Here is a 16,966-nt window from a genome sequence, read left to right on the forward strand (position 1 = left end):
GAAGTATGAGAGTAGTACAAAGATAGCCAAAGCAATCCTCCTTTTCTCAACACAGATGATGGAATTTAGAAACTGTTTTTTTTAATCTAATGTATATCAACTTTACAGAATTATAACCACAGTAGAAGTATTCTTTTTAAAAAAGATTTCATTCATTTAATTTTAGAGAGAGAGAACAAGGGGAGGGGCAGAGGACAAGGGAGAGAATCTCAAGCAAATTCCGTGATCAGCATGGAGCTCAGTGAGGGGTTCAATCCCAGGACCCTGAGATCATGACCTGAGCCAAAACCAAGAGTCAGCTACCTAACTGACTGAGCCACCCAGGTGCCCCTACAGTAGAAGTATTCTTAACTGCTTTCCCTTTAACAAACCTAACATATGAAACAGTGTTCTCCACTCCTTCTTTAAAATATATTGACGATGGGGCGCCTGGATGGCTCAGTTGGTTAAGCAACTGCCTTTGGCTTGGGTCATGATCCCAGGGTCCTGGGATAGAGGCCCACATCAGGTTCCCTGCTCAGCAGGAGCCTGCTTCTCCCTCTCCCTCAGCCTGCCGCTCCCCCTGCTTGTGTTCTCTCTCTGCCAAGTAAATAAAAAATCTTTAAAAAAAATAAAAAATAAAATAAAATATATTGATGCCCAAAGTAAATTAAACGCATTTAATACATTTGTATACTACTGTCTCTGTCAACTGAGTTACTTACTAAATGTCCATTGTTTTGGGTCCCCAAACCGTTTACACCAGTTCCGTTATTGTAATGGTAAGACTCACAATTTTATGTAAATAATTTAAATATTAGTGGGAAAAAGAGTCATTTGTTTTGTTCTGTTTTGTTTTGATAAAACTTAATTTAAACATTAGGTTTGCTCAATAAAAGCAAATCACTAAAAAAATAGCTTTTGAATTATGTTTGTTGCAGCAACTCTAAAAGACTAGAAAAACAATAAAACATTAGAGGATTTTAACTTACATTGCTTTGCGTGTGTCTTACCTGCTCTAGTTTAAAAAAAAAAAAAGAAGGTAGAAATTTGATGCATTTAATTATGGGAAAGTTCTAGGAAAGAACCACTGACCGAGAATTTCAGGCTTTGGTCCTACATTTTAAAAAATAGGTAAATGAAGATATAATTGTACTCTTAAAGTTAAAATGAAATACATTAGTATATGTAAGCACACTTTTAAAGTTATTCCCCAGTTTAACTTAGTTTTTAATTAACTCAAACCCTTCATTCAGATTGCACTGGGCATATGCTCCCCTGAAGACCATCTACCTGTAGTTCAGAGCAAAGATATGGGATCCATAGAAGTCAGTGTTCCAGTGTCCCCTTGCTTCTCTGTTCCTAAGAAGCACAAGTCATACTTTGCCAGAGTTCCACAGTGGCAGGGAATATCAGAGCAATTTAGGATGTGCTAAGAATTTTACACATTTTCGTGGCAGTGGTGCTACATACCAGAAAGAAGAGTGAAGCTTACCTTCTCCAATAAATAAGCAAAACAGAAAGTTACAGGGCACTGAAAGTCAAATTTAGCACATTCTCAGTTGCAGCAGCCACTGGGAAGAAAAAGAAGACTGCTGGGATTTTCCTTGCATTTTCTTCTCAGCTCAGACGTGTCAAAACTCTCCCTCCAGCCACTGGAGGATTCCCTCTTGTGCATAGTTAGAAGGGAGTCAGCAACTATACTAAATGTGAATAAGGAAGCTGGGAATGATGAAGTGTTAAGTTCTAGGCCACACTATTTCCGTGCTGCTGAAAGCTCTGAATGGATAAAACTGTCCAGCTTCCCCAGGGACAAGGGCAGTGATCTCTAGTGAGCCTCAGAAACGGATAAGCCTTAGTGTCATTCCGATGGGAGCCTTGGTCCCCAGCTTGGCATGCAGGCTTCTACCTCCCTCTACGTAGAGAGTAACATCCCTTCCTAAACAGTTTGCTTTTTCTGAGTGAAAAGAGAGGAAGGAGCAACTGAAAAGAGAGCAACAAAATTTGATTTTAGAAATAAAAATTCCATTTCATGCACCTTCCCAGAAAAACTGTCTAAACATTCTCTATTGTGGGAACAAATTGTTGGGCTACAATGAATCGAAATGGCTGTTAGACAGGGTAGAGGAAGCTTTCTAAAAGCTAAGTGCAGCCATGCAGAAACAACTGTTCCATCACAGAAATGAAAAATAAGTCAAAGAAGGGAAAATGGTTCCCACAGTAGTAAACTGTCTCTTGGACAGCTTATCAGCCACACTACCAATGCGATGCCTACGAACAAAGGCTTAGCTTTGATTAAATAACTTCTACTCCCTATCTCTGCTCCAACTTGAAGCCTTGCTCTGCCCCATATTTGCTGCGGAACCTCCAATACTACTTCTTAGCCTCAGTTTCCTTATCTGCAAAACAGGGATTAAAAATGTCATTTCCATATATAGTGTTGTGAGAAAGAAATAAGATACCTAAAGCGTTTAGCTCCATGCTGATACAGGAGAACAACAAAATTCTCATTGTTATTATAGTTAAAGGATATATCACAAATACATAATAATTTTCTGTTTACTTGCCTCTCTCCCACCAGACTGTGAGCTATTTGAGAAGTAGGTTTCTTTCTATTCTGTACGAGAAAGGGAACAAAAATAGTCCAGGATCATGTCTTAGCCTGAAAATTAATAAGGGGATACTGAAACAATTATTTAAAAGGCTTTCAGATGCTAGGAACTAATGTATTCTTATGACAAGTTGAGTGTTGGTTTACATAAATGAGCACTGTCATTTTAATCCAAGAAGTTAATTATCAAATAAATTAAAACCAACTGGTTGACACGGGGGCTAAACCGTGCCATAAACCAATGCGTAGACTGCTTTTTATTCTTGCTTCTTCTTCCTAAGGCCAGGGAGAAGCTGAGTCCTCCAACTCTCCCTTGGTCCTATTTCTTTTAATCTCTTTCTCTCTATATCTCGTAAGTTTTAGATCTACAAAAGAGGTAATTTTTGAGATCTTACACGCATGCCAATAAATTGATAGTTTTGACATTTGCTTTCAACCAGGACTGCATATCAGAAACAGCTGTGGAGCTTTTTAAAAATATAGATGACTTGGTTCCCACACGGAGGTTTGGCTCCGTATGTCTGGGGTGCGCTTAAAGGTACATATATTTGAAAGGTTCCATGGGTGAGTGTGCTGTGTACCACAGGTGAAGAATCATATAATTATGATGCAGAATAGCTATTCTGCGTGCAAATAAGGAAAAATATATAAACCAGATCAAATTATCTGAGTGGCGCACAGGAAAGAGAGAAGCATAAAACCTCATCTTCATATGAAGCTCCATATTAGTAGACACGTTTTGATTATGTATTATGGGACTGTCCTTGAAAAAATATATATTGATGCCTGAAATGCAGAGATGGCCACATCCCCTAAAAAAACCAGGTTCATACCTTACTGCACACATAACAGCTTACCATAGATCTATATTTTATTCCAAAAGGCCTGTAACATCTACATGAATAAAAACAAAAGCTTATACAAAATTCAGTGCTGATGCTAAAAAAAGCAGCAAGTGTCTATCAAAACAATAAAAAGTACTAATAAAACTAGAATTTCTTCTTTTCTATAAAAAAATCCAACGATGCTAGGTCATATCCTTCCATGAAAACTATTATGATTAGTTACTTCAATCACAATCATATGCAAAATTTTGATACCATAATTCAGACAGATTGTTAAACTTCTCCTTTAGCTCTTTAATAAAAGGCAAAAAGATACTGGAACTTAACCTAGACTAATGCTGACTTAAAGTTGGCCCTAAAACCCATATATTATTAATAAAAAATGCACACAGAAGAAAGATCGATAGTCATTAGTTTTTGCCAAGACCTGCAGAAATACTCAGTTTTGGTTGCATGTTTCCAAGTTAATAAGGTAATTGTCTCTGATACTTTGTTGCTTTATTATTATTATTATTTTTGGTCTGATAATGCTCATAGGAAGTGTTGACTTTCTATAGCTGAAACACAAATGAAACCAGACACAGTTAATGTATTCTATGGGTTTCATCTTTTTTCATATAAACAATTAGAGAAAACAGATATGAAGCAGGGTTACTGATCTGTGGCTTTTCAGAGGTGCTTTAATACACAACTTAATCATGTATCTCTTCTAACTGCTGAGACACTCAGCCCAAGAAAGATCAAAAGGATGATTTATTTCAACATCTTAAATTTCTTATATATTTTTCTCTTTTTAATGTGAAGATGTTAAAAAGCAGTTCCAAATATGCTCTCAATTTCTTTCCAGAAACAAAGAACTCCCAGAAGGTATGGTGCTCAGACCGAAATATTTGTGTCAATAGGAAACTCTTTTTATGGGGGTAACTGTTTTCAATACAAAGCCAGGTTGTCTCCAGGGCATTAGTCACCACCTTCTATAAAGTTAGGCCACTAGGGTACTATCTGGAACTTCTAACTGGATTTGGCTTCATATATGCAAAAGTACTGCTGATAAGTGTTATTGCTGGAAGCCACTAAATGGTATCCTCATGGCTTGAAAGAGTTAATATGGTTCCCTAAGTGCCTCATTAAAAAGGCCCACTGCAGACTTCCCTCTGCAAACATCTTTACAAATCCATAAACCAGATTTTGCTGAATCCCCTCTTAAGGAAGGTTAAGTGAAAACAAAGCTCAGGTAAAAGACTTCTGTAGGCTTAAAGCCAATGTTAAGAACCAAATACATTGCAAATCTTCCATGTTGAGAGAGATTTAAACATAATAAATTACAATATATATTTGTAATTCATGTGTTGATAATCTTAACATACTGTTCTGGAAACCTTATGAGGAAAGAGGCAGCCCATAGATATCAACCAGAATGAAGAGAAGGAGAGAGGAAAGGCAGAAAGGAAGGAGGGGTGAAATTTTATTTCCGGACTCAGGGCTCAAGAAAGAGGTGAAGCATCTTCGTGTGCACCAGTAGATGAGTGAAGATTGGGGAGGAAATGGTGCCTGCCAAGAAGTTCATGTTTTCCCAAAGAATGCACACCTTAGCAGCCGGTTCTGAAGCAGGGAACAGCAGTGGGAGTGACTGATAAGAATGAGCATAAAGGAGCCTACATTCTTTTTGGACTCAGGTTATTTGGTCTTTAGGTAAAAAGCTCTGGAGAAAAGCAACAGAAACACTTTCTACCATGTGTTTTGGTGAAAGTTAACCAAGTTGTGACATGCGATGAATTCTCTTAATTAAAAAAAAGGAGTCAGACTCATTTTTGCCAAAATATTTCAGATTTCTGGAGCTTATCTCAATTTTCTCACCATGTAGAATGGACACTCAGCTGATAAACTGTTCTAGTTTGAATGAAATAAGATAGTCTTTCTATTTTTTTTAAAAAGGGAGCAGGGTAAACTCCCCAAAAACTATAATTAAAGAATAATTCAGCCTCAGTCAAATGATGAAAAAATATTGCTTAAAATACATATATATCTGGTAAATACTTATAAGACATGAATCAATGCCGTACTTCACATGTTAGTCTGTCTTAACATGCCTAGTTTGCCAAGGCAGCAGATAATAATGCAGCATTTTGGAAAGTCACCATGATGATAACTTTATATTAATTTTTCTATTATCACTGATATTAATAATAATGTATTTTAGATTTGCCTGAACCTATATCTATAGTCTGATTCTCAGATGACTTCTTCACATTCCATTTTAATGATGAAAATAATCATGAGTTAAGGTAGCTTGCAAAATAATATTTTTGGCAGAGTTAAGTAAAAATTTTGGAGTCTTTGATGTCTTAATCTTGGGTAATAACTACTGGTTAGTGAAAATTTAGTGTGCCAAGTGCTTTATTTATATTTAATCCTCACAACATCCCTGCAAGGCAGGTGAGGTATTATCATTAATGCCCCCTTTTAACTAGTGAGGAAGTTAAGGTATAGGTTAAATGATTTGCCAAAAAACACTCCGTTTGTAAATGGTAGAGTGAAGACTCAAACTGCTGATATAGACATAATGTGATGTTGTTTTTTAGAACTTAGATTAAATTTTTCCCATATGTTCTTAGAATCACATAAGCAGAAAGAGACCTTAGAGTAGAACCAATATTCTCTGCAACAGTCCTGGTGATTTACTTTCTACTGGGGTTTTTCCACGGCAGAGAGGTCCTCACCACTCAATAGACAGTCCATTCATATTGGAAAGAATCCTAAGAGAGTTTTGTCCATAAGCAGTCAATTTTGCCTCTCTAGAATGTTCTTCCATTCATTATGGAGCTTCCCTCTTTAAAGAAGTGTTAAAACGCAGATTTTAATTCAGGAAGTCTAGGATGGAGCTTGAGATGCTGCATTTCTCATAAGCTCCCAGACAAAGCTAGTGCCGCTGGTTTCTGGACTGCACTGTGAGAATCTACCTCCAACCAGTCAATTTAAATAGCCATCAGACAGGTTTATACCTAATTCCTTTTTTTTTCCTACAAGTTAGAGCCCCATTGATTCATCCTGTTTGTACCTCATAGGATAAGTTCATTTGTTAGAAATCCACCAGAATTTAAAGCATATTCTTGATGTAACCAGACTATGACAGACACCAATGAGTTCTGCATTTCTTGAGACCACAAACTATTAATGTAGCCTGAATACACTGGTCTTAGCTGTTAGTAGCCAACAACACAAAATGAACTTATAGTCAAGTAAATCTATCCAGACTTTCAAACACCAGGTTCTTAAGCTAATTTGTCACCTTTATCCTATATTCTCACTTAATTTTGTGTATTTTTGGTCTAGGTGAAAGACTACATTTATCTCTGTAGAATTCTATCTTGCTGGCTGTAGCCTTCTTTTCTACATGGAATTTTATGGTTTATTGAAGACATCAGTTTCCAACTTTGTATAACTCCAAACTTTATTAACCTACATTCATACTGGGTATCTGATAAAAAATACTGTAGACACAGAGACACCACAAGAGACCCCCCCCTTCATTTATTAAAATCCTTTTAACTGTCATTTGGCCAACTATGAGCTTACTAGTGTATAAACTGTGATGCTGATTAAACTACAAGTTTTACACATTTTCTAAAAGAATATCAAGACAGAACTTAGACTGTACAACATGGCTCTTCACCTTTTTCTTTACCTTCTGAGAGGGGAATTTGTCAAAAATTGGTCAAGACAAGAATTATCCAGAACAATGAGATGTAAAATATGACAATAAATCCACAAATGGAAGCCTCTTCCTTTATTGTATCTTGACATTCTGTCAGCTGATTTTAATGTTAATATTGTAGGCATTTACTACATAATTATTGTATTATGCATTATTTAAACCATCTACTATATTATCTTGGAAAAGCTGATCTCCCAACTTGCTCACTTTCCTCTTAAAATGGAGACAGATAATAGGTTTGATATAAAAAAAATGAGTAAGAATTTATATACAGGGCTGGCTCATATTAACCACTGGAAGCTTTAGCTATGATGACAGTGATGGTGACCATGATGTCTGCTATTATTTTGGAGACCCCTAAGGAACCATTCCTCACAGTTCATACCCTTGTGTATTCCTCTCATCTTGAATGTGGACTGGCTCTGTCAGTAACTTTAACCAAAGAAAGCAGTGTAAGTGATACAGTGCAATTTCTGGGTCTAATAGACCTTATTAAAAAGGTGTGGAAGCTTCAATTTTTGTGTGTGAGGGATGCCAACTGCTAGGTAAGAAGTCTGATGACCCTGAATCACCATACGGAGAGAAGCCCAACCCAGCCACATGGAGGAGCTCTTATTCAACACCCAGCAACAACTTGCCAGCTATGTGTGTGAGGCCACTGTGAGTACCTCTCCATAATCCACAGTCCGGCACACCTCCCTTGTCCTGGTTCATGTATCCAGCCTGGGTCTGGGTCCTAGCTTCCCCCACCCTCATTCAACCAGGAACAAATCCAGATAATACATAACAGTTCACCAAATAATTTCAGTAATATATTTTTCTTTCTGATGCACATATGGAAATCATTTACTGAAAATGATTTATGAGTGTGTTGTGTTTAATAAAAATAATGTGACTAATGTATCATTTTATTTTTAAAATAGCTGAAAAACACCTAAAAATACAAGGGCTTATCACATAGTATGGTGAAGATAACCTCATGATAAAACATCAAAAACTATGTAAACTCTTCCATCTTACCATTTTATATTCTTTCCAACCTCTTTGGAAATCTAGACTTCCATCTTCACGATGTTGTATTACAGTCCAACCTCCTCCATTAAGATCCATATTGCAAAATACCTGATAGACGCAGGGAAAATAAAGTCAAGTGAAAATTATGTCTGTTTTAAAGAGATAAGTATCAGATATGTTTCAAAACAGAAATAGGATGGGTAGGCCTATAGATAAATTGAATAAAAATTACTATGTTGAAAAATGTTAACTTAGATATCTTACCAGTTATTTTGTTTTACATTAGAATTGTTTTGATTAAATTCCATCATATAACTTACTTGTAAAAATTTAAATCAGTCAGCTGAAAATTGTCTTAGTCTCAGATTATAAAAATTATTTTTAAAAATCTGTCTTAAATGGTAATAGGCACTTAGGTATGTTCGATTTTTAAAAATGCTATCTAGGTTTCTAAAATTATAGACCATTTTATTGCCAAAACATAAGACTCAGAATTCTTAAGTTTTTAATTAACTGAAATGGTTATATAATAATAATAAAGGTTTTGAAAAATAATTTTTAAAAAAATCATATATATTTAGCTATTACATATTTCATTGCACATTAAGTCCTATACAGTTACATACTACAGTAATTATTCTTGATGGCTCAGTATTACATTAGAGGCAAAATTTGGTCCACAGCATATGGAGAACATATTATTTGCTTGAATTTTCGTCATGAACAATAATAGGAGAATATGACATACTGTATTTTTGACTGCGCAGTCAAAAATACAGTATGTCATATTCTCCTATTATTCCCCATGTGGAAAGTTATCCAATGCTTTCAAAGACTTATGCTCATTTCAATTATTCTAAAACAATAGTATTTATTTAGAAATCGATTCATTTGCCCCGAGTCTACCCAAGGAGAGAAGCATATCTGTAATGGGATTATCTTTAGAGAGTAATCACTGTAATTGATGTAGCATGAATGTGGCAGTTTGATTATTCAAGGTCCCAGCTATGGAGAACACCATTCCCCAGGCAACTGATGACTAAAGCATTTTGGAGGCTGGCTAAAGGTGTAGATATGATGCAACGGAGGCAGACAGGCTGTGCAGGCACATAGCTCAGCTCTGATTAAGGGCAAAAGCCTCAAGCGTTTTCCCTGAAGCCCTCAATTTGGAGCACAAATGGCTAACGGGTATGAAAACAGTGGCAACAACTGTCATTCAGAGGACAAATTGTCCATGTACTTCCTCAGAGTGAAAGGAACTAAGAGAACCATGACTATTTGTGAGCATATAAGTTAGGCAAACTGCTCTCTAGAGCGCTCTTCCTCTATTTTGACAACAGTCACCCATCAGTATGTCTTTAACTGTCCCTAGGAATTGACTCACCTTCAGTATAAATTGAAATTCTATTCTCTGTCCCAAGGTTCCCCCTCGACTCATCCCTTAACTATTCGGTACCCACTCTTTGTCTTCAACACAACCTCTAGCTAGTCTTTCCTCCTCCTCAATTCTAATTGATTCATTCACTTATTTTTTACTTAATCAGCATTTTTGGGCACTGATTCTGTTACAATTAGGGATACTATGATGAACAAAATATGGATCTTGCCCTCAAAATGCTTGAAAGTTTCAATAGTGATTGTTCCTGTAGGCTTAAGGAGATGTAGGAGTTCACAGTTTTTAGCTCCAGTGACCTGAAGAATGATATAGACAGAGATCTAAATAGATCTAAATGAAAAACTTAAGGGAAAATCTAACATACAAGAAAAGAAAATGATCATGGTTTTGGACACACAGAATTTGAGGTAGTATAGTCATCCAAAAGGGGGGGGTTCATCAATCAACTGGAGATGATCTAATGGAGGCAGACCAAGGATAAGACTATGGATAATAAAGGAATAAGAAAGGAATCACCATCAACAATAGCATGCTTGCTGTTAGATGCCTGATAATTTAAACACTTCATATGTATTTTCTATAACAACTCATGACAGTGATGTACATATATGACTATTATCCCTATTTTTCAGAAGATAAAGACAATTCTTAGAGTGTTTCAGTAACTTACCAATGGTTATTATTAATAACAAATCCTGCATCCAGGATTTGAACCCTATGTCTGTCTAATTCAAAACTGTATTGGGAGTAATCTGCTTGAGAGCAATAGTTGATAACATGAAAATGGATTATTTAAAGAAGTAAAGAAAAAGTGGAAAGAGATGTATATGTGCAGGAAGGGGGAGGATCCAAAAATGGGCTTTGGTGAACTGATGGAGGTAAAATACATCAATAACCTTTAGGCAGGCATTTGTCACTGTCCCTAGTGCCTAGAACAGTGCCTAGCCTATACTGGGTACTAAATGAATATTTGTTGAATAAATAGAGAAGCAAGAAGGAAAGATAAAATAGGAAAACCTGATTAACTCAATGAAAGCTGAGGATGGATTTTTGACTTGGGGAAGTGATCGACTTAATCAAATATTCAGAGAAGTCAAGACAAACAAAGATGAGGAAAATAAACACTTAAATTTGAAATGAAGGAGTCATTAGTGACCTTGAGGAGACTGCAGGATTCCTATGAGAATAAAACCCAGAGGGCACAGTTTAAAGAGGGCATAGGTGGTGATCCAAGACAAGTGGCCAAGGTGGAACTTTACTGGAGATACTTAAATAAGAGTCAGTGAAAATGTCAAGGAAACATTTTGCTAGAGGTAACTAGTGCCACTTGATTCTTAATTAAATTTTTACCCTGCCTTGACTGGTTAATCCAGAATTTTTTTTCCAGAATTTTCTTCTAAATGGACACTAATTGCCTGGAACTTTGCTAACCTGTGTTTGCAAAGCTATAAAGTCCACTTACTTACTCAGGGAAAGGAATAACTACATTTATCAATATGCAATGTGCAGAGGAAACTATTCTTCACAGTTTTGTTATTACTATTATCTATGTTATTAGAATTCTATGCACTTAAAGTTTTAAAAGCATTCACAAATTTTAGAAAAAGACCAATTTCCTTTTAAATAAACATATTCAGTGACTTGAGAATGTTAAGATGTGCTAAGAGTACTTCTCAGATAAAGGCCCAGAGAGAGTCGGAGCTACATGGGGAGGCAGAAGTTCCCCAGGAGGATTATTGTGTTAGAAGCCAAGGTGCAGAGAAGGTAAGATGTTGGACATTTGCTCCACAGTTCTTATTATGACTCAATAACAGCAGTAATAATAATAATAGCTGCCATTGTGGAATATGGTCACAATAGAGCTGAAGGGTGTATTGGTTAGGGGCATGAACTTGGGTACCAAATTACCTGTGTCAAATCCCAACTCTGTTCTCTTTATCACTTAGGTTTTTGCAAGGACTAAATGAGTCAATGCATGTAGAATTTTTAGAATAGTGCTTGATACATAATGGGCTTTGCCATGACCCTCATTTCTTAGATGTATTTTACATATGAGATAGTATGTATTTACATTATGCATTATATACTCGGCATATAATATCTTACATATTGTAGCATAGTTTACTATTATATATACCATTGCATATAATTTATTGTTTATAATAAGAATAATATGGAATGTACAAAATCAAAATATGTAATAGTTCCATAAATTGTCCTTAAGATCACCAGCTTAATAATATGTATTAATATATTTTATATAATTTATATTTTATATAATATGTATTTTCTATATTTATGATTAATATAGTAATATAATATATAATGTAAATATAATAATATTGACATCGCTAATCTCTGAGCATGCCTCTTTTTATTACATATCTATTTAAGAAGTTGGATTCACTCTAGCCAAAAAAAAAAAACAACCCAAAAAACATGTTATTTCTAGTCAGAAGAAAAATAAAAAAGCCTATGCTTAACAGATGAAGGAAGTTTAAGAAAATAGGAGGTTGGTTTCAAAAGATTTGAGACATGAAAGGACTTGAAAAGTTCATTCGCCAATATTGTGTGGTCTGTGCTATCTGGTGGTGCCTTCCTGGAGACAAGAGCCCCGCTACATTTACTATGCCTGTTGCATTTATTGATCATATGACTTGGGCTTAACTCCATCCAAGAAAAGATTGAACTGGCTCCTATCCCAGGCAAGGTCAAAGCTTTCAAGCATTAAATACCTTTTAACATAATACAGAGATTTAAACCCAAACAAAAAGGGGAAATTTGATTCACATAGTTCTTACGGTTTTATGCTCCATACAAGTTGGAATGATTAGGCTTGAGGATGTTAATTATTTTTCCATAACCTTAAGTAAAAAAAAAGGCTCAACACATTTGTTATGGTCCTTTCCCAAGAATTAGGGGACTCACAATTCAGAAACAAATTTTTAATATTTTATAATAAGCAGAGTTATGATTTAATGGTTTGAATTTTTGGATGAATCTAAGCTGGCTAGAAAGCCTTTAGTTTTAGAAACTGATGAACTAGAAGGAAAAATCCTATTTCCTACTACTATGCATTGAAGGGAATTCAGAGAGAAAATAACCACAGCCATTAGTACTACAAAGGTAAAAAATAAATACATAAATGATTTAATTCTCATATTTGATCTGCTTGAAAAATTAATTAGTCTTAGAAAACTGCCTTCATCTCATTTGAAAAGATAATAGTTATTTTCAGACATCATTTCTTAGAAGGGAATGATGTCGGTTAGAAAAATAAATGTATACCAATTCTGTATGTATGCGACTCTTACTCTGCTTACAAGATGAGTACCTCTTAATAGCTTTTGTTAGCTGCCTAAATAGCCCAATTTTATTGATTGGTCCATATCCCAGACCTTACATATTTGAACTTGCTTTATTTTTTATTTTTTTAAAGATTTTATTTATTTGACACACAGAGAGAGCGAGAGAGAGAGAGAGAGAGAGAGAGGGAGAGAGCACAAGCAGGGGTAGCGGCAGGCAGAGGGAGAAGCAGGCTTCCTGCATGAGCAGGGAGCCCGATGTGGGGCTCGATCCCAGGACCCTGGGATCATGGCCTGAGCTGAAGGCAGTGGTTTAACCAACTGAGCCACCCAGGCGCCCCAGAACTTGCTTTATTTTTTATAAGCTTGCCTTGAGTTTCATACCCTTGCTAGAACTTCTGCAAGCATAAAAATAAGCAAAGCTTTTGCTAAGCATATCCAAACGTAGCACCAAATTTTATATTTACAAAGCACAATTTACTGGGAAGAGTGACGATCATAAAGATGCATTTTCCAAGCACTTTTTACAGGATTCAGAGAATTTCAATGATTTATATCAACACAGGAGAAGAAAATGAGATTACAAGGTAGGAAGGAGCAGGGTGGTTTATAATCAGAACATGAATCAATTTTACATAATTTTCTGATAATAAACTCTTTCCTGTGTCACTCATATAGGTTCCGATTAAAGAAATTATAAGTGGTGCAACTTCAGTCACCACTAACATAATTATCTCATTTAGCCCCCTGCTAAGAGATACAGTCTGGAGTTGATGCTTTTATTACAAAGCCTGTGTTCAGTATCTATTAACTATGTGATTTGGGCAAGTTATTTTTCTAAAATAGGGATAAGGGAACACCCATCTCATAGAGTTACTGAAAAGAGTAAACAAGTGAGTTTTTACATCTAAAGTGCTTAGAATATACCTGGCAAACTGTAAATGCATTTGAACTACTGTATCAACCAGCTTCTAAATTATACCAGGGAAAATTCACACAATAATTTTTCTTACTGGTGCCATGATAAATGAGATGTTTTAAAAAATTGCTATCTATGAAAAGTGCAGGTTTATCAGTTTAAAGTTTCCATAATAGAACAACATTACTACTTGTGAGAGGATCCGTGATCATAAATGGGAAAGAATAAAACAAAGGAAGGAACACCTAAGTCAAGAAGACCTAAGACTTTTTCCCTTCTACTCAGTGATCTCTCCCTCTCACCACGCTCTGCTATTTCCAATAAAACTAAAATCTAATGATAGTTCTGACCAAATGCCATGTGAACTTCTTTCCTCTGAAAAGTCATGGGGCTATTTCCATAGTGATAAAAATTTGCCTCTTACAGGCTTACTTGCTCAGGCTACCATTTTCCCTTGGGCCCAAACCTTAAGGTTTAACTGAGCAGACAGTTGACAGTTGGAATTTAATATTTTAGATTTCATTTATTCAAGAACAATCCTGAAGCTCCATCACATGGAAAATCCATCATTTTGCAGAGGTATAAGTTTAAATCATGCCATCCTGATGAAACCAACACAGGAGTCAGCTACCGAACTAGTGAATTGGATCCTCCAACCCACACTTTTATGTAAATATTAAAAGCAAATTTATTCAAGATTATGACTTAAGATAATATACCTTTCTTCCACCCTAACAGGAGCAGTAGTTCTGCAAATAGCCTGCACATCATTTGCATCTCAAAATGTTCTGAACTAGCATAGTTCAAAACACTGGTTATGGTTATACATGAATTAAAATTCATGGAATGATCAAACTTATTTGTAATGTCCCCTTTGTCAAAACTTGGGGCCATGTGGCAGGATTGGGTGATGGAGTGAAAAAGATTCTGAAAGTGTGAATGTTAATTTGAAATCCCTAAAAATTGCTTTTATTATATCACAGCATCATTAAGTGTCTAAAAGGAGGGTAACTGACAATAATTTGGGGGTTCTTTCAGGTCATGGGGAATACAGGTCATGGAGAACACAAGTAGGTAAATTATAGAGTATTTATGTTAGCTCCGCTCCTCCCCAGGACAGTTTTTGATAAACTTTACATGCTAGATGTATGGTGTAAGAGTATGTGGATGTATGTACATGCCCAAGTGTATGCCAATTGAATTTAAGCTTAAGTATGATTCTAAGATATCAGCAAGTAGGGTAGGAAGGGTTCATGTCATAAGATCCAAAGGATCCGAAAGGTTCCCCCTCACAATGAGTTACCCTCTTTTTACTCCTAGACTCACCATTGAACCCTCATAGTTATTTTTTTTTTCTCTTAAGTCATGGAACACTCAATTTAGTGAGATTTTGCACAGAAGCCCAAGATGAAAAACAGGTAAAACTAAACTTCTGTGGTAGTTGGCCCAGGTAGCAATGTATGGAACTGTGACCACTGCTTTTTTTGCCCACTGCATGTTCTCCCTCCTTCTCCATTATGGAAGAGCATGAAAGGCCTCCTTTCAGAAAAAAAAAAATTGTGTCCCAGCAAAGGGAAACAAAAAAACACTGAGCTAACTGAAACCACTAATCCTTACTGAAATCAGGAGAGAAAGGACGCTGGTAGAGTCCATATTCTCTTCTTGACAATGATGTAACATCTGGCAAACTACTCTCCAAGATTCATTTCTCTCATCCATCAAAGGAGACTAATAATCAAGAAGGCTAAGTTAGGCTTACATACTATATACTATGTTGAAATGTTGATATTATTGTCAGAAGTTCATTCATTCGTTTAAACACATATTTATTGAAGACCTGCTATGTGCCCGAAACTATGCTGGGTCCCAGGAAACCAAAGACAAAAAGGCACGATCCTTGCCTTGTAGAACTTTGCTAGTGAAAAAGTCATGCAAAGCTGCTTGAGGGAATTAGGGAAGGCCTTCCAAGAGCACTTGCACAGTATCCACAGGAAATGAGGATGCAGGACTGGTAATTTAGGTGGGGCAAAGAGGAGAGGAAAATTGTTTCATCCTTTGAGGATGGAGGATTACAAACGCAGGTGGTCTTCTAAGTCATGGGTCTCTCTTGGCATCTTGGGCAAAAACTTTAACATGTCAAAGAGCAGGGCTCTCCTTACATCTCTCCACAAATCCTGCTTTGAACAGACTGTCTCAATCACTACACTTCTACAGTCTGTTATAATCATCTGTGTAATTGTCTGTCTTCAGCACTACAGTGGGATCTGTTTGTTCTATATTGTGTTCCTAGGCAGTGACTGACAAATGACATCCACTTAATATGTATTGAGTGAAGGAATGGATGGATGATTTAGTGAATAGATAGGGAAAAAGAGTTAGAACAGCAAGAACATAGTATTTACTTACTTCAAAGTTTACTTTGGATCCTGTTCAACATACTAATGAATCCTAGCCTCCAACCCACTCTTTTAGGTAAACATGAAAAGCAAATCCTATCAAGATGATTAGTCAAGATAGAATATGTTTCTCCCACCCTAATAGGAACACTGATTCTGCAAATAGTAATATGTCCCTGGCAGCCCCTCCACAGTATTTAGACTATAGATGATGTGTGCCGTCTGGGTCCTTGGGACCTTGAAAGATTGCTCCTACCTCTTCTCCATGTACTTGAAGTACATATCACCTCAACATGTAATCTACACAAGGCAAGCATTTATGAGCAATGGGACAACCCAGGAATGAGCAGAGAATAAATAAAAAACTTTGTGAAAGAGGGATGGGAGGTATGGGTTTGGGGGAGGTTTGTGCAATAGGGTTTTCATCTTTATGGACCTGGCAAACAGAATCTTTGGGAGAAAAGAGCTCAGGCATATATATTTTCAGCTTAACAAACTCACAAATCAGTCTGATTATTCAGCAATTCAACTAGGATCTGCTTTACATCTCGTAAACAAACACTTCTGGTTTTACCTTTTTGGGTTCTGGCATATTATTAATATAAATAGTGTAGATTCCACTTTTATTAAAACCAGCTTGATATACATCTGCACAGTCTCTAAATGGTTTCTCTTCCTCTTTTTTTCCTCCCTTTAGTAAAACTGCAAAAAAAAAAATTGCAATATGTGAGCAAAAATATCAGTACCATTAGTACCCGAATGGATCCAAGTACAGCTAAACAAGTC

General features: G+C 36.2%; 1 protein-coding gene across 4 annotated transcripts in view; it reads right to left on the bottom strand.

Moving 5' to 3' along the window:
• The window catches only part of ANGPT1 (angiopoietin 1), a 252,989-nt gene that overhangs the window by 35,830 nt on the left and 200,193 nt on the right, over positions 1 to 16,966 (bottom strand). For all 4 annotated transcript variants that reach the window (XM_073893095.1, XM_073893096.1, XM_073893097.1 and 1 more), the window contains 2 exons: positions 16,755 to 16,882; positions 8,171 to 8,272 (listed from right to left, as the gene is read on the bottom strand). In XM_073893095.1, the coding sequence (XP_073749196.1) occupies positions 8,171 to 8,272; positions 16,755 to 16,882 (230 nt within the window). The remainder of the gene's footprint in view (positions 1 to 8,170; positions 8,273 to 16,754; positions 16,883 to 16,966) is intronic.

Source organism: Callorhinus ursinus, unplaced genomic scaffold, assembly GCF_003265705.2.
Source record: "Callorhinus ursinus isolate GAN/ISIS: 27379988/994484 unplaced genomic scaffold, GSC_fseal_2.0 scaffold5, whole genome shotgun sequence".
In the NCBI taxonomy this organism is placed as follows: domain Eukaryota; kingdom Metazoa; phylum Chordata; class Mammalia; order Carnivora; family Otariidae; genus Callorhinus; species Callorhinus ursinus.